Source organism: Chiloscyllium plagiosum, unplaced genomic scaffold (assembly GCF_037043375.1).
Source record: "Chiloscyllium plagiosum isolate Xiang-an unplaced genomic scaffold, Cpla_swu_hap1 HiC_scaffold_3, whole genome shotgun sequence".
Classification (NCBI taxonomy): Eukaryota; Metazoa; Chordata; class Chondrichthyes; order Orectolobiformes; family Hemiscylliidae; genus Chiloscyllium; species Chiloscyllium plagiosum.
The window spans coordinates 65,331,229-65,356,774 of record NW_028270141.1 but is presented as its reverse complement, the minus strand read 5'-3'; the positions used below and the strand labels follow the sequence as shown (position 1 = coordinate 65,356,774).

At 37.0% G+C, this 25,546-nt stretch overlaps 1 protein-coding gene across 2 annotated transcripts in view; it reads left to right on the top strand.

Annotated features, from left to right (window-relative positions):
- Positions 1–25,330, top strand: part of LOC122543870 (chloride intracellular channel protein 5-like) — a 121,635-nt gene extending 96,305 nt beyond the window's left edge. For both annotated transcript variants that reach the window (XM_043682729.2, XM_043682743.2), the window contains exons 3-6: positions 1,803–1,928; positions 8,866–8,972; positions 18,142–18,323; positions 19,435–25,330. In XM_043682729.2, the coding sequence (XP_043538664.1) occupies positions 1,803–1,928; positions 8,866–8,972; positions 18,142–18,323; positions 19,435–19,602 (583 nt within the window). In that variant the 3' untranslated portion in view covers positions 19,603–25,330. The remainder of the gene's footprint in view (positions 1–1,802; positions 1,929–8,865; positions 8,973–18,141; positions 18,324–19,434) is intronic.
- Positions 25,331–25,546: the final 216 nt, after the last annotated feature.

Here is a 25,546-nt window from a genome sequence, read left to right as displayed (position 1 = left end):
TAACCAGAAATATATCAATCTCAACTTTAAACATACTCTAAGACTGCACTCCCCTTTGGTGGAGAATTCCAAAAATTTTCAAACCTCTAAGTTTAAAAATAAATTCTCCTCATCTCAGACCTAAAGTGGCATTCCTGTTCATTGTGCCCATTAATTTAGAGCCCCCCCCCCCCAACCAGGGGAAACACCCTACTTGCATCTACCCTATCTCTTTTAATATTTTGTAGGTTTCAATTAAATCACCTTTTCTCCTTTGAAACTCTAGAGAACGCAGATCCAGTGTTTATAGGATAGTCCTGCCATTTTGGGAACAAGTTTGATAAGTTTTTATTGCATTCCCTCCTCCCCCTGAGGTAAGGAGACCAAATTTCCGATGTGGTCTACCAAGCTTCTTTTACAATTGAATCAAGACTTAATTATTCCTGTACTCAAATCCTCTTACAATAAAGGATAACATTCCATTAGCCTTCTTAATAACTTGCTGCAGCTACATATTAACCTTCAATTATTCATGGACAAGGACCATTTGTACACATACATTTTCTAACTTCTCACCATTTAAGAATTACTCTATATGTCCGTTTATCCAAATAAATTAGATAGCACCACACTTATCCATATTTAATTCCACCAGTCATGTTCTCATCCATTCAAATGGTCTATCCAGATTATCCTGACACACTTTACATCTTCCTCCTAAGACATTCCCACTTTACTTTATATCACCCACAAAACTGAAAATATGCAAATTTAGTCCTCAATTCCAAATCATTAAAATGTATTGTGAACAGCTGGATCCTAAGTACTGAACCTTGTAGTACCCACTAGTCACAGCCTGCCAGTACAAGAATAACCCATTTATTCCTACTGTTTTCTGTCTATTAGCCAATCATTAATCCATAATAGTACAATACCTTCCATCTCTTCTGACAATCTTAAATATACAATGGTCATCAACTATTCTTTATCAGTTTTGATAGTAATATTGATTTTTTTGGAAGATCATCAATTATTTGGCTATATCTATAGCAACTTCCTTCACACTCTGGGATCTAGACTTTCAGAAACTTGACTGTACCTGTAGTGAATCCATATTTGTTGTAACCAATGTTGCTGCTATTTCTAGCAACTGTTGGGCTTTTCTTTAATGTATTCAGGTTTGGTGTTATTCAAAGCAAGGTGAAAAGGTAAGCTGTGAGAAGGCTGCGAAGAGAGAGACAAAATAAATGAATGATCACTAAGGTGGCAATTAAAAAATAATGTGGGGAAGTGTGAAGTTATTTAACTTGTAAAAAAAAATGTAAATGTTGATATTCAGAGAGGCTTTGGTGTACTCAGACGGAAGTAGTTTCCCTTGACTGGGGAACATGGACTATGGGAGCAATCCTCTGTATAAAAGGGTTGATCATTTAGGACTGAGATTAGGAAACGTTTTTCCAGTCAGAGGGTTGTGGATGCTCCATCACTGTGTTTAAGACTGAGATAGGTAGATTTTTCATAGGAATCAAAGAATACAGGAATCGGGCAAGAAAGTGAATCCGAGGCAGATGATCAACAATTTCGATTTACGATTATCATTTGTTCCATTTCATTTTCCAATAACTGCCTGAAATTGTGTTTTTTTTTAAATTGGTTAACTATTTCAAATTTCTACAACCAAAATAATATTCTTCAGCCTGAGCCCAGTTCACTTCAGAAAACTAAACAATTCAGAGATGAGGGTTCTGCAATATATCTGATTTATTTGCTATCTTTGTATCCAGTAGTTGCAATTATGGATAAATTTTATTCCTTATTTATAGAAAACCAGCTGATCTACATAACTTAGCTCCTGGTACTCACCCTCCATTCCTGACATTTAATGGAGAGGTCAAGACAGATGTCAACAAAATTGAAGAATTCTTGGAAGAGGTACTATGCCCACCAATGTAAGTACATAACACGTCATCTTTCATTTCACACAGTTAACCCTGGTTCTAGAATCTCTCTGCATTTCAGGACTCTACACTCTCTCAGCATTGAGATAATACACTTCTATTTTATTGAGTTTGAGAAGATTTGTGGTTAAACATGTTTCCCCTTGATAAAACTCTGATGCTGCCTGATTTTCTTGGTCAGGTGGTGTCCTGCCGTAACATCTTTAATAATAGCATCTAACATCTTTCCTATGACAGATTTTAAACCATTTGGCCTGTAGATGGTTACTTGGAGTTAGTAGTATGAAAAATGGACAGCAGAACCTGTTGGAAGCTAGGAACAATTGTGGACTGTTTGCAAAAAGGACTGTAGTTCTGTGGATAGTTTTGTCCCCATCCTTTTAGGAATAAAAGAATTACATGTCCAATTTCCTATCTAATGGAAACTTCCCACAATAGAGGGAATTTTGCAAAATTGAAATCAACACATCAATGATCTCATGAGCCACTTTTTTTTTAACAGATTGACGTCCATCACGACTGGGAAACTTGTCAGCTGAGAGTCCAGTCAATTTGCTCAGTATGACTTATTTGATTTTTGTTTTAGTTTATTGTAGTCACTGGTACCAAGTACAGTGAAAAGTGTTGTTTTGTGAGCAGGAAACAGGAAAAAGCGAACAAGGACATACATATCATAGGGTACTTAGACAGAGAGAGGCATACAGGTTACAACTGCACAGCAAGTGTGTGATTCAAGATCAACATTAGTAAGATCGACACTAATTGAAGTTAGAGTCCATTCAGCAGTCTAATTATATCAGGGAAGAAGTTGGTCTTGAACTAGTTGGTTCATGTGTTCAAGCTTCTGTATCTTCTGTCTGATGGAAGAGTTTGTAGTATTCACTAGTATTTGCAATTTTCTTGTGTTCTGCTTTCCCTTACACTTCCTGATGTAAAGATATTACTAGAGTTTTATTTGTAGTTTCTATAGTGAAGACCGGGTGGCCCATTCAATTCATCTGCCATCTCTTTTATTTTCCATTGCTGATCACTAGAGAACTAACATTTGTTTTATCTCCTCCTTTTGTTTTAAAAATCTCTCTAGCTATGCATATTTTCTGCTTTTTAAATTTCTTGTCAGCATTTTGTTGTATTCTAATCTTGCCCTTCTTGTTAATCTTCTAGTCATTCTTTGCTGCTTTTTATATTCCATAATCTTTTGGCTTCTGGTTGAAGTTTTTTCATTGTAACAAATGACAAATTCCTCTTAACTGAACACTATTTTCTTTTTTGTCACAACTTTTACTTTAACTGTGAACAGTACACCTTTCACCCATCATACTCTCCACAGAATAAAAGCTCTTTTTTGCAAATAGTCCACAGTTATGCCTAGATTCCAATGGGTTGTCCTATTCATATTTTGTCAAGTAGTGACTGTCTTCAGATGCTTTCCTAATTTTTTGGAGGCTTTCCTAAATCACTACCTCCAAAGCCTGTTTCAGTTGTTCCTCTTTTCCTTCGTCCAGCCAGACCAAATTTCCAAGAATTTGTCATGGCTATCTGATGTGAGTTTTTAACTAGAAACATGTACATTCAGTTGTGGTAGCTTGCAATGTCAGGCAAGCAGTCTTTTCTCTGCGGAAGACTTATGACCAGGTGAGAAGATGTGAACTGGCTTCTCTCTTCACAGCTTTCTTGGTCAGTAACAATGAAGATGTCAGGTAAAATATAGGTAAATTGTTTTTACTGTAAGAAGTAAGGAGCCAATCTTAAGGTTTTATTGCATTAAAGAAAGAACAAATTTATTTCTGTTCTTGGGATTAGGAAGTTATAATGACACCACATCATGCATTATGTTTTCGAGCAGTCTGTTAGGCACTTGCACACGCACACACAATAATGCATGTATGAAGTTAAAGCAGAATAATATCCAATACAAAAAAAGTAAAAAATATACAGTGTACATTTCCTTGGTTGTCCTTGCGAAATTAGATTTTAATTTGAAACCATGTTTGGTTAGTTGGTATCTTGAACTGTCAGTAATAGTGAATATTGCAGTTATCTTTAAGATCTTGACTGTTTGGTGTTTCTTCCCAGTTAGTGCTGCTGATCTGGGCACCTTAAAACTTTGTCCTCCTATTCAATTCTGTATTCTTAATCCATCTCCTCTTGTTTGTCAAAAAGTCTCCTTGAGATAGCAGCTTGTTTGTATTTTCTGTGTCAGTTGGAGCTATTGTTTACAGGTTTGATATTGCAGACAATGTCTCATCTCAAACATGTGAAATCTCTCAGTACTGTTAATCAAATAAGAGATGAAGTCTTCTTATGTCTTCAATAGGGTTTAGTTGATTTGTTTCATTACCCCAAGGGAAAAAAAATCAGACTGTCTTCAGTTTAATCTTCATTGAATCCTTGTAACTTGGCTAATCTGTGTGGGTCACAACTGTGGACAATTTAAGTCAGACATTTAGTCCCTTTTTAAAACTGGCTATAAAAGTCTGAAGTATTAAATCACCAATAGAATTTATAAATTAATAATTCCTATTTTAAATCATTATGACACCATGCAGAACCTCTGTCTATCATCTAAAGGAAACGTATAATCTATTCATGAAATGTCTTCCTCTGCCCTCTTCCCCATAGCATGTGAAACAATTGACTTTATATCTCTGTAGAAATGCTAACTAGATATCCTTATTCTCAACAGCCAGACGTAAATGGCTAATTTACAATACATCTAATACTTAAACAATATTGCCAATACCTAAAACATCTTTCTGAAGAAGGATCACTGGACCCAAAATGTTAACTCTGATTTCCCTCCACAGATGTTGCCAGACCTGCTTTTTCAAATAGTTTCTGTTTTTGGACCTAAAAACACCTTTCTTTGACTTGGGAGACTGAGATCTGGATTTTTATTCCAAAGGTGTATACACAGACCTGGAACAATATCTAGCCTGCCACTCACCTCAGGACAAAGTGCACTGAGTGGTATGATCTAAATTCTGCAGCAGTGATGGTGATGCAAGATATAGTCAGGTCGATTATCCCAGAAGCGGATTCAAAGCCACTGAGGGGGATTTATTAAAAAGCCCACTTTGATTTTCTAGGACTTTGTCCAAGTTGTTTCATTAACTATTAGGTCCATCAGTAATTAACCCCTTATTGAAATAAATATTTTTGTTCATAACCCTACATTAAAGATCTTTTGATAATGAACTTGTCAATCAGACTATGAACTTGAAGACCCATTATTGTATTGCAAGATTGTGAAAACCATTAGACAGTAATTATACAGTAATGATAATATTTCCTTCCTCTTCCATCCAACATGCCTTCTCTGCCTCCCTCATTGCTACTTGTCTCATGGCCCTCGGAAAATCCCAGACTTGCCTAGATTTCAGGGCATTCTTCATTGCTGTTTCTCCCTGGATAGTAAATATTTTCTATTTAAATGGTTCAGAGGTGTGCAAATGGGACTCTAACATGGGGCTCCTGCTGCAGTGCACCACAAGAGGCTTCACTCCCAGATAAATGCCTGCAGTGCATTCAGGGGCTGTTCGTACTGCAGACAGCTATTTAAGATGGGAATACCGCCCTTTCCTAGGAGAACGTCTCACCTGATGATAGTTAAAAGCCCATTAACTACAACATTAAAATGAGGCAAAGCTGGCCAAACTGAATTAGGCCTGTCTGCTGACATCACCCTATAATACATACATTGAATGTGTCTTTGTTGGCTGATAATCAATTAAATTTTTGGTAGTAACACAGGAATGGACAGCAGTAGTTACTTTACTGCCCCAATAGAAGAAACGAAGTGCAGCAGGTCTAAGTAAAAGCTTCATAAACAAATCCTGTATTTCCCTTGAACATTGAGCATTAATTTTATTGGGATAATTTGAGAAGGTTATATCCATACAATATTTTAATCCAGTTTGCAGGATATGGAAATAGGTAACATGTTTACATTAAAGAAAAGCTTTTCTAAGGTCTTGCCTTAAGAAAGATCATTCAGCCAGCAGCAATTTTCAAAGAAAATTACTGGTGTGTTGTCAAAACAATATGCGAGCACAGTAATGGTGAAACGGACAATATCTATTTAATGTATAGATATAATCTCTACATCCTCTCTCTCTACAAACATATACTCTACACATTATTTTTGGAGATTACCACTGTTACCAACACCACAATGGCTCAGTGGTCAGCACTGCTGCCTCATGGCACCAGGGACCCGAGTTCGATTCCTTGTCTGGGTGGAGATTGCACATTCTCCCTGAGCCTGTTTGGATTTTCTTTGGGTTCTCTTGTTTCCTTCCACAGTCACAAGCAGTGCAGGTTAGGTGGATTGGCCATGGTTATGGGGTTAGGGTGAGGGAGTGAATCTAGGTGTGATGCTCTTTCGAAGGTAGGTGGAGTCGATGGGCCAAATTGCCTGTTTCCACACTGTAGGGATTCTCTGAATAATGGTACAATTATATATGCATGAATAATTTAACTAGAGACTTTAAGGTCTCTGTGACATCGACAGATTGGTATTTGACTGCTGCAATATGTGGACACAATGTCTGGAATGCCCCTTTTGTGAATACAGAGCTAGATTTGAAAAAAAGCAATATACTACCTGAGACAGGTGTCCCATTCTTCATCTTGTGCTGGTGGAAAATTGATGACGATAAGGACAACATTTTATGAGACAAAACATTTTCCTCTGTTTTCCTTTTGATTAACTGATTACGAATGGAACAGAACATGTCGCTTGAAAATGGATTAGAGTAGCTTCAAGTAAATATTTTATGCCATGAGTGAGGTTTTTTATAGTTGATATCATACCATTAAACTTCAACCAGGGCCATATGTAATACCTAAAATGGTTATATAGGTGTAAAAGTTCCCCCAATTTCACATTAGAACTTTAGGGGAACATTGGTGATAATGCTAAAGGTAGGAAAAGATGTTTCTTTCAGATTTCCTCTTAAGGTCTGGGAAATTCTACCCAATTTACTTTTATTAAGAACTGTGAGAATGAATAGGACCTCTGAGTTTGATTTTAATGGCAAATTAATTTGTTGTTCTTCTATTTTGAAAATATGCTTCTCATTGTCCCTGTTAAATGATTTCTAGTTTTGGATCTTTTTCTTCTCTGACAGTTTCTTCTCCTCACCTGACTTTTATTTGTGCATTTATAACAAGGATCATTGAATAGAAATGAGGAAATGTCTCAATTTTTCCTTTTCCAACGCTGGAAATGCTAAGGTCATCTAGCACCATTCAATACTGAAATTGAAGTTCTGACAACTTAGCTGTCTTTGTGGATTAGTTGGTCACTGGGAGAGAAACAAAACACAGTTACCAGACTGCATTCTTTCCCTTTTTTTCTAGGTTTTCTCATCTGTTCCTAGATGCCAATATTGCTCGCAGCTGACCAGTCTGTGCTCCTCTGTGTTGAATCAGAAAGTGTAGTGAGCGCAAGGAATGAACTTTAATGTATCACACTAAAAGTAGCTTAGCATCAGCACTACGGATCGAGCTGATTGAGTCCTCAAGGACATTTTTGCATGGCTAGGTATGCAGCAAGGGTGAGGGAAACACATTTTTGAATTCATCCTCACCAATCTGTCTACCATAGATTTATCCATGATCATATCAGTAAGAGTGACCACTGTTCAGTCTTTCCAGAGAGAAGTCCCATTTTCACATGAAGATACCCTCCATCATGTTGCTTGGCACTATTGCCAAGCTAAATGGAATAGCTTTCAAACAGATGTAGCAACTCCAGACGGGCCATTCATACGCGCTGTTGGCCACAGAATTGTACTCAAATGCAATCTGCAACCTCATGGCTCAGCATTTTCCCCTACTTGGACATTACCATAAGACAGGGGAGAAACCCTGATTCAATGCAGAGTGCAGGGGGTATGCCAAGAGCAGCACCAAGCAGACTTAAAAATGAGGATAGGATAAAAATGTGGACTTCACCAGTTTCCTCATTTCCCCTCCCCCAGCTTCCAGCTCAGCACTGTCCCCATAACCTGTCCTACCTGCCAATCTCCCTTCCCACCTATCCGCTCCACCCTCCCCTCTGACCTATCACCTTCATCCCCACCCTCATTCACCTATTGTACTCTTTGCTACCTTTTCCCCAGCTCCCTCCCATTTATCTCTCCATCCTGGAGGCTCCCTGCCTCCATTCTTGGTGAAGGGCTTTTGCCCGAAACGTTGATTTTCCTGCTTCTCGGATGCTGCCTGACCTGCTGTGCTTTTCCAGCACCACTCTGATCTAAATTCTGGTTTCCAGCATCTGCAGTCCTCACTTTTGCCTACTTAAAAAATGAGGAGTCAACCTAGCGAAGCTGCAACACAGGAATGTTTACTGCTTATAATAATGGGTGGTCATGAAAGATGCAAATCTCACCAAACAATACCAAAATAGCTAGTATGTGAGATTGAAAGGAACTCATACTCGTGCATTGTTAGGTTTTCTACTGATATATCTCATTGAATTCAGTAGCAGGAGCTTTGCTTTGTATCAGACAAGATTCAGGAATTGGGTGGTGCAGGGGTAGAGTGGTCTGTTGATGCTGACACTGTTCATTTTCATTGCTGATGTTGGTCATCATACAGCAGACAAAATTTAAAAGCTGCAGTAATACTTAAATGTGAATTTTATGAATGCTGTTCTAATTTGAAAATGTCAAGTGAATCACCCTACATACTATGATCAAATTGTACATTAGTGATGTTAGAAAAGGCGAGGGTATTCTGAATTTTTCGGTGATATGTGATCGTTGTTACAGACTTGCAACTTAAATCCCTGTGGGACAAAAAAAATCATTGGGTGTTTCTACGAATGTCACAACTACATGACAATTTCATGAATATGGTATATGTTGAATATGAGAATGCTAATAAGAATGGTCAAAGATCGATTTGTATCTTTTTTCAGGTACCCTAAGCTTGCAGCAAAGCACCATGAATCCAATACTGCTGGAATTGATATCTTTGCAAAGTTTTCAGCATATATTAAAAACACAAGGATAAATGCGAATGAAGGTGAGAATTAAAGCTCATATTATTAGACTAGACATTATCAAACTTCAACATCAGCAAAATGTTACATGGACATTTAGATATTCCTTATATTTTAGCCTGTGTAATGAGACAGGAATAATTAATAATGTCATAATTAAGGATCTTGTTGGAAGGAACGATCACAATATGGCTGAATTTAGAATACAGATGGAAAGTGCAAAGATAAAATCCAATATCAAAACCCTATGCTTAAACAATGGAAACTACAATAGGATAAGGGCAGAGTTTGCTAAAGTAGACTTAAGCAAAGACTTTATGGTGGGACAGTTGACTAACAGTGGAGCAACATTTCAAAGTGCACAGCAAAAGTATATACCATTAAAAAAGGAGGGACTGTGAGAAAAGGGGTAGTCTGCCATGGGTGTCTAAAGAAATAAGGGAGGCAATCAAATTGAAAGAGAAGGCACACAAAGTGGCCAAGGTCAGTGGAAAACTAGAAGATTGGGAAAGCTTCAAACCTAAACAGAAAGCCACAAAAAGCTACAAAGAGCAGTAAGATGGATTATGAGAATAAACTAGCTCAGAATATTAAAGACAGATAGCAAAAAGCTTCGATAAAAATATAAAATGAAAAACAGTGGCTAAAGTAAACATTGGTCCTTTAGAGGATGAGAAGGGGGAACAGGATATGAGGAAATGGACGAGGCACTGAACAGGTATTTTCTGTCGGCAAAGAGACAAAGGTAGGTGAGGACCTGGAAACAATCATTATCATGAAAGAGGTAGTGTTGGGCAAGCTAATGGAGCTAAAGGTAGACAAATCTCCTGGCCCTAATGGAATGCATCCCAGGGTACTAAAAGAGATGACGGAAGAAATAGCAAATGTACTTGTAGTAGTTTTCCAAAATGCACTGGACTCTCGGTCATTTCCAGCAGATTGGAAAACAACAAATATGACGCCACTATTTAAAAAAGGAGGTGGACAAAAGATGGGGAATTATAGACTGGTTAGCTTAACTTCTGTAATGGGGAAAATGCTTCAGTCTATTAACAAGGAAGAAATAGCAAGGCATCTCATTAGAAATTGTCCCGTTAGACAGATGCAGCATGGGCTCATGAAGGGCAGGTCATGCTTAACTAATCTGGAATTCTCAGAAGACATTACAAGCACAGTGGAGAACAGGGACCCAGTAGATGTGGTGTATCTGGATTTCCAAAATGCATTCAACAAGGTGTCGCACAAAAGGCTTCTGCATAAGATAAAGATGCAAGGCATTGCGGACATTGTATTAGCATGGATAGAGAATTGGTTAACTAACAGGAAGCAAACAATGGGGAAAATTGAGTGTTTTACTGGTTGGCAATTAGTGACTATTGGTGTGCCTCAGAGATCAATGTTTGAACTGCAATTATTCACAATTTAAACATACTTTGCGGATGACACCTGAGATGAGAGCTAGAGCAAAGTGTGCAGAGGACTGTGAAGCTTTGCAAAGGGATATAGATAATTTAAGTGAGTAGGTAAAGGTCTGGCAAATGGAATAGAATGTTAATAAACGTGAAGTTATCCATTTTGGTAGGAATAACAGTAAAAAGGACTATTACTTGATTGGTAAGAAATTGCAGCAGGCTGCTGTGCAAAGGGACCTGGATGTCCTTGTGCATGAATCACTGAAGGTTGGTCTGTAGGTGTGACAGGTAATTAAGAAGGCAACTGGAATTTTGTCCTTCATTGTTAAGGGGATTGAGTTTAAAAGCAGGGAGGCTATGTTGCAGCTGTATCGTGTGCTGGTGAGGCCACACCTGGAGGACTGCGTGCAGTTTTGGTCTCTTTAACTTGAGAAAGGATTAGATTAGGTTAGATTCCCTACAGTGTGGAAACAAGCCTTTCGGCCCACCAAGTCCACACCGACCCTCCGAAGAGCAATCCACCCAGACCCATTCCCCTACATTTTCGTTGCTGTATTGTATTAATAAAGTTAGAACCTAAAATGTGCAGTCTTAGTGTAACTCATTTGTTGTTTAGGGTACTGGGCAGAGTTAACATGGATTCAGCTATTAAAATTCTAGCCAGCACTTACTCGAGATCAAGGTTGATTATCATCAATTTTAACAAAATCTTTTTTTAGATTACTTAGTGTGGAAATAGGCCCTTCAGCCCAGCAAATCCACACCGACCCTCTGAAGAGCAACCCACCCAGACCCATTCCCCTACACCTAACACTACAGGCAATTTAGCATAGCCAACTAACCTGCACATCTTTGGACTGTGGGAGGAGACCGGACACAGGGAGAATGTGCAAACTCCCCACTGACAGTTGCCCAAGATGAGAATTGAACCCAGATCCCTGGTGCTGTGCGGCAGCAGTGCTAACCACTGAGCCACCGTGGATGTACTGCCACTAGAGGGGTTGCAGAGGAAGTTCACAAGGTTGATTCCAGAGTTGAAGAGGTTGGCTTATGAGGAGAGACTGGGATTATATTCATTGGAATTTAGAAGTATGGGGGGATCTTATAAAAACATAAAATAATGAAGGGAATAGATAGATAAGTAAAGAGGATGTTTCCACTGGCAGGTGAAACTAGGACAAGAGGGCATAGCCTCAAAATTACAGAGAGCAAATTTAGGACTGAATTGAGAAAGAACTTCTTTACCCAGAGGGCTGAATGTATGGAATTTCCTGCACAATGAAGTAGTTGAAGCTTCCTCAGTAAATGTTTTTAAAGCTAAAATGGGTCATTTTTGAACAGTAAAGGAATTAAGGGTTATGGTGAGAGGACTGGTAAGTGAAGCTGAGGTTACAAAAAGATCAGCCATGATCTTATTGGATGGCGGAGCAGGGTCAAGGTGCCAGATGGCCTACTCCTGCTCCTAGTTCTTCTGTTCTAACTTTGTGTGTATCTGTACTAAACTGAAAAAAGACAATGAGGGAGAGTCTTCATTGTTCAGTTTTCTAAAATAGAATGTGAATTTTGAGGTCACCAAGGATTGATTTGGCAAGAAAAAATAAATGCAACTCAGTTACTCCTCTGAAACCGGTCATCCTGTAATACTATGTTTACAATGAACAGAAAATCCATGTCATTCTCAGGATGTCAACTGACAAGGGAGTTCTGGGAATCCATCAGGCACAAGATAATATAGGAGTTAGGACAAATCTTGTGCAATCATCTTACACATATCATGTTATAGTACGATTTGACATCTGAAGATAGCTTGATCCTCTTTCTCAAAGGTGTTGCAGCGAGTTGAGAGAGGAAACTCTTGTAAGCAATGACATGGAGGCTTGGATTCTCTTGTACCCCCTGCACAAGGAGAGGATTCACAATTTTATAAATTCTGTCCATTATTGTATAATGAAGAATGTAATTATTAATCTGAGGAGTGGATTATTGCATTTTAAAATTGGATAAACATAATCAGACTATGGTAAAATTATAATTGTGTTGAATTGTGATATCTGTAAATCTGGTGTCCTCTTTGTATTTTTTTTTGTTAGAATTAAGATCACAAGTTCATTAATATCTTAATTTTTCATGTCCTCACATAAATTTTCTGAGCTTTTGCCGCTAACATTTTTCTTACAACTTGTTAATTAAAGGATCAGTTCATAATTGTAGCCTTGTGTGTAGTGGCAGTCTTGAACTTGCTGTGCTGTAATTGAAGCAATTCACCTTTAATTGTCATTGCTGAAAATGTGTTGCTGGAGAAGCGCAGCAGGTCAGGCAGCATCCAGGGAACAGGAGAATCAACGTTTCGGGCATAAGCCCTTCTTCATTCCTGAAGAAGGGCTTATGCCCGAAATGTTGATTCTCCTGTTCCCTGGATGCTGCCTGACCTGCTGCGCTTCTCCAGCAACACATTTTCAGCTCTGATCTCCAGCATCTGCAGACCTTACTTTCTCCTCAAAGATTTAATTGTCATTGACCTGCAACAACAGCTCCGCTAGGAAGGAAGTCAGTATAACTTCAAATAACAAAATGTGCATTAGCACAGGCTTCTCGTATCTGTTCCTAAGCATTACTTACATTTCAAAGCTGCCAAAATATTCTTGGCAGCATTTGGAGGCAGTTGCCCATGAATATTATACTAAAATCTAAAATTAGTGCATTTTTTTGTATTAATTTTAGTTGAGTGCCTGACACGTGTAGAAATTCTGTTGTTGAAGTGCCTCCAAGCTAGCCAACAACAGTCATTAATGAAGCAGTTGATGATATTTGGGTCTAGGACACTCTCCCGAGAAACTTCTGAAGTTGAGATAATTAGCCTCCAACAGCCAAGACTATCTTCAGCCAAAAGGAATGTTTCCCTCAATATTATTTTTAAAAATGTATTCATAGAATTTGGGTGTCATTGGCAACAGTTATTATCCACCTTATCAAATCTACAGCTACCTTAGATATATCAGATGGCAGTTGAGAATCAATCATGTTGCTGTAAATCTAAAATCAATTCTAGTTTATAATTCAACAAGGACAGAGGATTTTCTCTTAAGGACTATAGTGACCAGATGATGCCATTACTAATGTTAGTTTTGTTTTAAATTTCAGAATTATTTAAATAACTTAATTTAAATTTCCAGCAGCCATAGTGGGATTGAACACTTGTCTCCATGTCATTGGTCCAACAATTCAGATCACAATTTCAGTAGCATAACTACTGGGTTACTGAACCTGATTGACCTCAGTTTTACTGGGGCTGTTTGGTGCCAAATGCCCAATTGCTAACTTGATGTCTGGTGTAATCACATTCACCTCACATCTTCAAGGGTCTGGAGCTGAGTCATCCTGGGAGGAGCTTCTGTCAGATTCTCAGTTTTTTTGTGAGTATACAATGCTGAATAGTACTTTAGAGAAACCCTTCCATTTCTTTGATTACTGAGAGTAAGCTATTGGAGATATGATGACTGGATTGGACTTATATTGCGTTGTATAGACAGGATACGTTTGGGGCAATTTCAAAGTTTGTCAGGTAAAAGCAATTTTTTATTTTGGCCAGAAACATGGCTGGTTCTGGACATCTAGTCCAGCACTACTGCTAGGAAGTTATCAGAAGCCATAGCCTTTGCAGTATTCAATGCATTTAGTTGTTTCTTGGTATGAGGACATAGTGATGTAATGGTAATGTCACAGGATTAGCAATCCAAACCTCTGGGCAAATGTTCTGAGAACAATCTCAACATGGCAGATGGTGAAATCTGAATTCAATAAAAGAAAATCTGGGAGCTAGTCTCATGGTGACCATGTAATCACATTCGATCGTTATTGAAGAGATTATGTAGCAAGACTGCCAAGTGCTGATCTGATCAATTGGTTGTGGGATAACATAGCTCTGCCTGTAGCATGCGACTTCCACTGTATTTTCTGCTATTGCAGTCAAACTGGAAGTCAGTGTTGTTAATATCATTGTTGTACCCAGAAGGAAGTCAGCACCTATTTCAAACATAGACACATCACAATACTACTGATGTCACCATAGTGCACTAATTGGACCCTCTCCACTTCGTTTGTTACCTGGTTAGCTACTTCACTGGCCAAACCACTTGTAGTTTTCCTCATCATCTCTTTTTGGTCCTTTCATTACCTTTCTCCTTGCACTCTGTACCTTTACTAACACAGTTCGTTAAATAGCCAGGGTGCAGGACACTGAGTGACAAGGGAAAGTGAGAGTTCTGGAACCTGATGGCTATTAATAGAGTAAGTGGAGAGTTAAGACTGTAAGACCGTAAGAAATAGGAACAGGAGTAGGTTGTTTAGTCTGAACTGACATTCCTCACATCCACTTTCCTGCCTTTTCCCCATAACCCTTCATTCCTTCAATCGCAGACTTAAGTATACTCAAGGAGTCTGCCCACAGTTCCAAAGATTCTAAACTCTTTGAGAGATATTTCTCCCTAACTCAGTCTTTATTCTGACACTCTGCAGTTTCTATAAAGTCTACTGATTCTCCTCTATCCACTCTGGTTGAGACTTCGTCAAAGCTCTAATAAATTAATCAAGCATGATTTCCCTTCCAAGAAACCTTGCTGACTCTGCTTGATGAGATTACGATTTTCCAAATGTGCTGCTATTACTTACTTAATAATTGATTCCAATACTTTTCGGAAAATAGATGTTAGGCTAATCTGCCTATAGCTTTCCCATTTTTTGCCTTATGTACAGGTTGTAAATGAATATTGTTTTAAAGTAACCGAGAAGTTTGGTTCTTATGAAGAGCTGAAGGCACCTTATTAAAACAATTGTTGTTCTGAAAGCATTGTAAGAACAATAAATCCAGTTATAGATTAGCAGGGTGTTTAGTGTCTATATTGAACCTGTGATTACCTCCAGCACAATAAGATTTTTTTGATTAAACTACAAAAGGGTTTTGGTACAGTTTGGTTGGGATGTCACAGAACTGAATCGACTGAGGAATGCCTGCAACTGATGATTAATGTCCATGTCGTGTTGGTAATCATAGTACTGTGTCCCTCTGATATCTGGAAATTTTATTTTGAAGTCTTGGAACAAGCATTTGTCCCATCACCAATTTACACACTTCTAATAACTCTTTGTTTCTTGTTACATTCATGCTTCTGTGAATGTTGCAATTGTGATTTAAGATGAGTTGGAATTAAGTGCGAATAAAAGTGAATATTCCATCATAGATTCTGAACCAACCAGATGAGCTTGGGGAAAGAGAGGAGAAAAAAAGAGAGGGGAAATAAACAGCTAAATTAAAACAAAAACCATTTGATGCATTGAATTGAGAAGGAAGTAACTATGAGGTTAATCTCAGTTGTGCTGCCCAGTAAGAGATGGTGGATCACAATATTACCAAGGTTTGAAAATTTCAAAAGGTGCATGGCTTCTTGCTCTAAAGGTAACATTTTTTTTCTGTTAACGGTGGTGTTGATTGTCTGTTAGGTGATGTTTCTTCTAAATTGGTAAGTTGTTTAAATTACAAATTCAAGCAGCCCTTAATTAGCTTTAGTACTCCTGCTCAAGTTAGGTTGCTACATTCCATTTTCATAAATTAACATGAAATTGAATGGACAAGTAATTTTAACTTCAATGATTGAGTGTATGAACAGGAAGGATTAAGAGGGATATGGGCCAAATGCTAGCAAATGGGACTAGATTAAGTTAGGATATCTGGTCGGCATGCATAGGTTGGGCTGCAGGGTCTGTTTCCGTGCTGTACTCTATGATTTCATAATGACTCTATAATTTCATAAACTAAAAATAATCCTACAGTGCCCCCTCATGCTCTTGGAGGAACCTGCAATACTAGGATACCTGCTGTCAATTAATATATTATTCTTGTTCAGTTAGAATGGATCTTGATGCTTTTCTCTTTCATTACTCTGTGAATGTCACAATAGTGATTTAAGATTAATTTGATTGGAATGAATATAAAAGTGGATAGCTCACCTTAGGTTCTGAACCAAGTAATGAGCTTGATATGAGTGGTAAAAGAAGATTTTAATCGTTGATATATACAGACAGGTTCAACAGCAAACTCTACTGGCTTATTTGAATTATATGAAAATATAACTACTTGACAGCAATAAAGTTTTGTAACTCCCAGTAACTGATTATTTGTAGTAGATTGATTAGGTTTCCTTAATTGACTAAAAAAAACACAAACATGGTTATGAAAATTAGTTTTATCCTTTGGTTGCTACCTGGTCTACAGATATCTGATTCTTGAGAAACTAATATATCAAAAAACCCATTGAAACCAAACTGAATAATCCAACATAAAGCATGATTGGTAATTAATATCAAATTGCAATTTGTCATCTGTATAAATTTTCCACTAGGGAGAACATGCAACACTTAATGCCGTTGTAATATTGCGTTTGCATGTTTTATACTGCCAGTTTCCTTTTTTCTGTAAAATCAGAAGAAAAAAAGTAAACTTTTACATTTTGTACTTGACTGCATCCAAGAACCAATAAAGTATTTAACTTCAATGAAAAATTGATAGCACTATTTATCAGTGTTATGATCGGTAAAACCACTAGAAATCTTTTAAGGTGAACACTAAAATGCAACAAATTTCTTTTGCATGTTTAGCAGTTGGAATTGCATTGAATATTGAGATAATGCAGTGAAAGATTTTCCCTTGCAGTGGTTTCAGATCCATTGCCCTATCCCCACCTAATACCAATTGACTCCTAATGAAGTATTTATTTAGCAATTTAGCACAGCTAAAACTATTTTCAAATACTGAAATTAGGTAGTATTATTTAGCATTTACAGAAGCATTCCAACTGGGTAAAAAATCAATTCACTAAGTATTTGTGATACCTTTGGACATATTTCCATCTGTCTGTGTTTCACTTGGCACCAAAAGAACTTCGATAGGAAAGCTAATGAATCCTTTAAGCTGACAGATGTTAGTTGCCTCTTAATTTAGGAAAAGTAGTGAATTAACTAAAAAAAAACCTCAATTATCTGAACATAACTATTTGTGAATTTATTGTGAAAATCCAAATTCAAGCCACTCCAGTTTTTAGCAGCTCTTACAAATTATTGGTGCTAAGAGGAGACAAATAGTAACTTTGGCTGAAATCGCAACGTTAAATTTAGGTCGATTTCACTTTGCTGATGGTTTATTTATTTATTTTAAAACACATACAATGGGCAGTTTAATTCTGATGAAGCCTTGAATGTGTGAAAGTTAGCAGTCATTCACATTACCAGGAGATAGTTTTGAGTTAATATTTGATTCACTATGATTAGGGATAGATGCAAAGAGATCAGTTTGATCATTTATAGATTTTATGTTGACATCAGTACTCCAGTACTACAGTATCTAATCCCTGTAAAAGGATTGCTTATAGGGATTTGGTTTATTCGTGTTTGATATTGGAATAACAATCCAGACCTATGAAGATTGAACTCCAAACCAACCTTAACACTGTGGAATTTAAATTGATTCAATCAAATCTGGAATTGAGAACTATTATCTCTAATTGTGACAGTAGAACTATTGGATTGTTGTAATAACCTATCTGATCCATCAGTGCCCTTTAGGGAAGGGAGTCTTGTCTTTAGTTGATCAAGCCTGTGTTTGGCTTGTACAAGAATGGCCCTGATATTCCCATGATCAGACACTTGTTGGAGCTGTGGACTTGTTCAGATGACATGGAAGTTCCCCAAGCAATTGACTCTATGGGATTTGTTCCTCTGTTATTTTCAGGACTGGCAAGAAGTCTGATCAAAGCCCTGAAAGATCTGGATGGTTACCTGAACACTCCACTGCCTGAAGAGATTGATGCTGACTGTGTTGATGATGTCACCATATCCCATCGCAAATTTCTTGATGGCGATGAGTTCACATTGGCTGATTGCAACCTTTTGCCCAAGCTTCACATTGTGAAGGTAACCAATACATATGTATAAAACAAAACTCTGTAGGCCAACCTTTGTTTTAACAGTTGGTAAAGAGTTTTCTAGCTTTTTTTTCCTGATGTATATAATCCTGTGTTTTGATGAGATTTTCCACATTTGATTCTGAACAATTTGGAAAGTTGGTGGTTATCTGTTATGATGCATGAGGCCTTTTTACACCATTTCCCCCTCTGTTGTTTCCCGTATGTTTCTGCTAATGGAACTCTAAATAAAAATAGAACGGTGCTGTGATTTTGGGATTATATGACAATAGTAACTGATGACTGAGTACTACTGCAGTGCTGAAGATTGTGTAACACTAAATTGCTTTATTTAGAACTATGGCAACATTTCTGAGGTCTGAGCTCTCAGGATGTAGGAGCAAATGTTGGTGTACTCCAGCAGCACAAAATGGGTTCATGTGGCAGTTGTTATTTCACCAGAACAATTTTAATTAACTTGGAGAACATAGCCACGATTCTTAATATCAAACCAAGTAAAAGCATCAATGAGGTTAAGAAAAGTGTCCACAAAAGCATTCTGTCAAAGCTTCAGTCAAAATACATCTGGATATGGTGAAAAAAATCATAATCTGACTTGCCACAATTGCATTGAAATTGCCAATTTCAGTCCTTGTGCATGAAAATAAAAGGATATTTTGTTTTATTCTTGACCCTATACAATTCGTAAATTCTGCATCCCTGCACTTCAGTAAAGGGAAACCACAGAACACCAGTCTCTCTCTGGACTAGGACTCGAGCAACTTCCATTGATCGGGATAGGGGCACGCAAATACTGAAATTTCTATTCTTAATTAAGCAATTAACTGGAACTGTAGAGCCCATGCAGAAAACATCACCTGCACATTAATAAACATTGAGAATGAGATTTTTTTTAAAAAGTAAATTTCTTTACGTTTGCTCATACAAAATGTTATTTGGAATGGAGAAGATCTGGAACTTCAACTAGTTAGAGAATAAAAGGAATCTCTCTTTAGAAAACCAACAACAAACAAAACCATTATTATGACCACAGTGAATTTCTTCAAGATAGAAGTAAAGAGGAATATTTTGACTAATGCATGATGTCTGTTGCTTTTCAGGTTGTAGCAATGAAGTATCGGAACTTTGAGATCCCAGCAGAAATGACAGGAGTCTGGCGATACCTGAATAACGCCTATGCACGAGATGAGTTCACCAATACATGTGCAGCAGACAGTGAAATTGAATCTGCTTATGCAGATGTGGCAAGACGGCTTTCAAGATCTTAGATCGAAAATATAATCATTAAGGATCAATGCTAATGCTACAAAATGGGCTCGTATCACAGGACTGCATTTGATTGCCTTGGTTATTAAACCTAATCCCATTCGCTGACACTATAATATTTCAGCTGCTTGTTTTAGTTTTAAATAACATGACAAATTTCTAATCAAGCACTGAGCATAAATTAAGTGTGATGTTCCCCTGCCTGCCGCACCCACCCTCCCGAATTAATGAGTGTCCATTGTTCATTTTTTGATAGAAGCTATTTGGTGTTTATTGCCTAATCTTAAAATTGCAGCTAACCTTTAGATTTACATTTCAAGGAACCGAGTTAATGTGACACTTCTTGCGATAGAAAAAGTACTGCAAATTATAAAAATATCCGCAGCCATAATGATTCAATTTATTTTTCCAAAGCGTAAATTGACTGTTGAATTTGGAGCTCCAGTTGAGTCTTTATGAAACTGAAATAAATTTAGGCTGAGAAGCCGCTGAATTAGGATTGGCTACCCTAGTTAACTCAGACCTCACAAGCTTCAATCTCAGGCAAGCAAAAATAAAACTTTAGTGATCACCGATTGGAGCCTTTTTTAAAATAAACATTTGATCAATCAGAATATTTGTAACTTTTTATGATACTTTAATTGTATCTGAGAGCCAGGTCAGTCTTAAATGAATCAAATATGACAGCTTCTTCTAAGGCATACAAGCCAAAATATTCAGTTATGCTTTTGAATGATGTTCCTGTTTCATTTCAAGGCATTTTAGTGTTTTATTTCAACTCTGCATTGTCAGTGGAATTATTGAAGGGGTGTTTTCTTGAATGAATGCTTCCCATTTGTTTTTATTTTTCAGTCTCATTTCTGAGTTTTGATCACTTAGATTAAATTTACTGAGGTCTAATATTACTTTGAAACATACGTAACATGAAAATAAATCTATTATAGCTTTTCTGGCATTTTAAGTCCCAAAGCTCTTTACAGTATACCTAAGAAAAAGATGTGGGATTAACAAAAGAAAAGTCTGCTATATCCCAGAAAGCAATTGAAATTTTTATGTTATAGAGCTGCCAAATATAAATTGAATATTTTGCAGATAACATTAGGCAGACAATTGGAAATCGAACAATTTCATAACTTAAAGTTTCTGACCGTGTGTGGTATTAGTACTGCATCTGTTGTTGTGTTAAGAGAATTTTATTTGTCCACTATTTTATGAGAATAACAGGAAATAAGATGGCTGTAGCCCACAACAGACATGAAACAGATCTTGTTTCTGTAAACTAACTGGGTGCTATCATGAACCCTTTTAGAACGGAGAGAGATTCACAGAAAACAAACCACCAGATACACAAATTTCAGGTGTGGGCAGGTTGTCTCATCTCCATTTTCCAGAATAAAGTTAAAGATGACTGATCAGAAATGATTTTGAAATGTGGGAATTTATTAACTAAAAACTAAAACAATATTGTTATATTTTTGTTAATTAAAAATCAGTGTTTGTATTAATGGCAAAGTGATGCTTCTTGTTATAGCATCAGCAAAATAGTACATAAATGATTAAATTGCGCCCTCTCGTGATTTTTTAAAAAATTAACTGTGGATGATTTTGCAGACTGAACCATGATTTGTTGTAACTGAGGATCTAACAGTGTTTGGCATTTGTTTGACTTGCCCCAACTCATTTAAGTTTTTTAGTTCTTTGCATTGCAAGCTTTTGAAAGTTAAAGCCGATTACAGTGCAGTGAGGGAAACTGAGTATCTGTGACCTGACTGAACAAGATTGGCGGAGTCAGTGTTGGACTGGGGTGGAGAAAGTTAAAAAGAAAATCACATACCACCAGGTTATAGTCCAACAGGTTTATTTGGAGGTGCTAGCTTTCAAAGCGCTGCTTCTTCATCAGGTAGTTGAAATTAAATTCCCATCTGATGAAGAAGCAGCGTTTCGAAAGCTAGTGCCTCCAAATAAACCTGTTGGACTATAACCTGGTTTTATGTGATTTTTAACTCTATCCATCTCCTTAACCATTGACATTGAAGCATTATGAGATTAACAGCTCAAAGACTGACAAGGAAATGCAAGATAGAATGAATGAAATCAGAGTCAAATTAGGTACAGAGTAATATTGTGGGAAAGAATGAATGGATAGAGAGAGAAAAACATAGATTTATTTTAGAAAAACATTCATCCCATAAAAATCACCTGATGGTTCCTGAATGTATTTGTAATAATTTATGATAGATAGCTTAAGGAACACGTTCTGGCCTATTCTGATTGCTTCAGACAAGGACACAGCAAGCCACTGGTCTAACTAAACAACACACACAATCCAGCGTGTTGTTCATTTTGTCTTGTATTACAAATTTAGCCAGATTTGAGCCAAAATGATAAAACTACAGTAAAAGACTCTATGACAAGGTGTTGCATTCTATTTTAATGAAACTCATCACAGATTGAAATTTGTATTCCATTTTATTTTGAATCAATTTTTTGCTTGGTCCAATAAGGCAACTGACCAGGGTGGGGCCATTTTACTCAATCGACTCAAAAGTTCACGTATTTGCACCACAAATGCAAGTATTGATCCAGAAAGTTATTGACTTTGTTCTGTTTAAAAGAAGCTTTTGTTGCTGTTTCACTTCACATTACTTAAATAGTGTTGATTCCATTGATTACTGATCACAATTCATTGATCATTGAATGTTAAGCCTTGTACTTCTGTTTGGGAACATTTATCTTCAGTTGTTGGTGCCCTTACAGATTTACTCAATTTATTTCTGTATTACTGGTCATTTCAGACGCTGATGTTTTCCATTTGGTAGTAACTGGTATTCTTCTGGGATGGATTTTCCTACATCAGTACCTCCAATACCTCTGAACTACTACTTGCCACTTTTTCCCTGCATTTACCCCAAACTCACCTTCACGAGCAGCCTCATTAGAACTAGACCTTGCTGAAGAATACAATGCCACTACATGGTACACCCAATTCAAGGGAACAAGACAGCATTGAAGAGGATAGGTGAGCTTGGAAGACTGCACTGTTGATTTGCTTGAAGGCCAAGACTTTGCTTTTCTTGATCTTGGTTCACAAGAAAAACTGTGGTCTGTTATCTAATGTGTCTACATCAGCAATTCTATGCCTAGCAAATATTTTTTGCTGGGCTCTAACAAATGTATCTGTGATGGTAGTATATAGCTTTTTCACCTGTATGAATCATGAACAATACAATAAGATTGTCCATCAAACAGAAATCGATCTGTCTGGTGGGAAGAGTGATGAGTATCAGTGGCTCTCACTTTTCAAGCCTGTGAATAGTGCAAGCTTCACCGTCAGCACTGTGACTGGAAGGAAACCAGTCTCCGTGAGTGCACTGTTAACTGAGATGATCTTAAGTTGTTTCTGAAAAATGTTGTCTTCTTTCTCTTGATTGTATATTTATATACCACACACTATTCCTGGTGTCAGGAACTCATCCTACCACTCCATAAGCAGTGAATAGGAATAGAAAAGCACATTGAGATCCATATGATTAACCAGCCTGCCTAAGTAACATCATATGCTCTCATAGAGCTCTTAGCAATTTTCTTAAATGTATTCCAAACTTCATCTTCACAGCCATGCTTTGCAAATTGGCAGTGCAAATTGGCTCTAATTTTTACTTTCCTCTATTCCTGTAGAGGGGTGATAGATATTAAGGCATATCACCTTCACATTATAATGTTACATCTCAGATTATGGTCCCTGGGTGGAACCTTGACTGTAGTCTATATTGTAGAGGGCTCCTTCTACAGTTATACCAAAAACATCTCATCATTCCCACCAGCAGAAGTAATCTACACACTCAAGATTTTCCTGGCTACTTGACATTTACTGAAGTGGGAGTCATGTCTCTGCACTTGATTACAATTGAGTGATATACTATAAGACTTGTACATTGTTACTTGTTTGGTCACCTCCTGTACACTGTTAGATGACTTTGACTTTTTATATGGTCTTTGCACATTTCAGGGACATAACCAATTCAGAAATAATAAATTTGTTTTAGATCTTAAGTAAATATTTTTACAGTAATTTGTTTTGCTTCATTGCTATTTCAAAATTCCTTCGTAGAGCCTAAAATTTCACTTTCAGTTTATTTCATAACCACAATTTTCAGATGATAGAAAGCCACCAGAATTTGAGAAATTGATTTAAAAAATAGAATTGATAACATCATTTTAAAAAGGAAAATAAAATGTCAATTTGATTTTAATAAAGGCAAAGTCACCATATCCCCACTGTACCATAGGACTGCTCTCTAACATTAGAAAGAGATGACTGGTGGTGTTTTAACCTGGGGGTCACCTGCCTCAGGCAGAGGGAGAGATTGAGAAGGAGAATCCTTCACATTAACCTCAGCTGGTGAAGGAATTGGACTTAAGTGTGACTGAGCTAATCAACCCCATATCTGACATGAGTGACATCTAAATACAGTAGTAACCCACCAATGGAACTGATTATACACTGAATGAACTATCTTCCATTTGGTACAATTTGCCTTCCTTGTGTTCAACAGTATCACCTGTTGCTGTGCATATTCTGTGTTGGGCAGCCACCTGGTACAGCAGAACAGTTGTCATACCACTGAGAAAACAAGCTGCACTGTTGATGTAAAATTACAATTTACTTCACTAATGTCTTGCACACCCATTAGTTCATTCGGCAGGTTGGAGCCAAAGTTGAGAATCTGTGCTTGATATATTTGGATTTTTTCATTGCAATTTTTGAAAAGTGAGATTTAAGAGGCTTTTAAAATTCTAAAACTTCTGAAAAGTTTGGATTGAATAATTATTGAAAGATAATCTTCAACGGTTGCAGAATCAATAAAGAGAAGTCACTTATTTGAAACTGCGACCTGAAGTGTTAACAAAGTCGAGCAGAGGTCCTTCATGTAGGGTTGCTCAGAGGGCGAATTTCTTTCCACAGAAAGTTGTCTAACCAGAAATCATACCATCCATCATGATTATGGGGACAGATTGGGATAATATAGGGATTAGTTTGAGTTTACTGGAGCCAATAACCAACACACTAACATGATGGGTATAATGTCCTGTTCTAGTACTGAAGTTTTTCTGGTTCTCAAAAGCTATTATTTGCCAATGGTTTGTGACCTCTGCAGCTCCATGTAATATATTAATGATATACAAGCTACTGTAATTCTTAACATAATTGTAACTGAAAATGCAAACAATTGAGTACCTATAGAATTATTATTAAAACCAGACTTTCTTATTTTATTACTTGTGATTATGATTATGTTCAATGGCATTAGCAAAGTTCTTTTAAAAAGTACTTCCCTTATAAGATATCATTTGATGTAAATTGAGTCATTTTCATAACTCTTGTTTTAGATTCTTTTAAACCACAAAAGCCTTTGTTTTTATTCATTACTAGCCAAAATAATTAGTAAATGGCTTTCATAATTTTAATTTTAATTGATTTGATGACTCCCTTAATTTACATAATAAAATGTTTGGCCACAGTTGTAAGCTTAAGCCATGTCTTGTACATGTATATGGCATTACAGCAAGCCTGTTTGCAAATCTTAATCACAATGGTGACACTGCTGGATGAGTTAGCTGCTGAAATGATTTAATAATTTGCTCTGATTATTTGCACTGGTTAGATAATTACTCTTCAGTCTTGACTGGCAGCTGCTAAGGAAATAAAAATTGTATATTTTCACAGCACACGTTGAATCCTCTTGTCTTTTTTGTAAATAATATAAACTGGAACCAATGCTAAATGAACCAGTATTTTACACTCTTTGAGAACTGAGAACCCTTTCACTTTAGCTGCTGCTAAATCCTACATACTCTATCAGTGCAACATTGGTGAGACAATGTTTTGCTTCTTTTCAATGTTGTGATTACCCTAGAAAATAATGTGTAATTTTTCTGTATTTC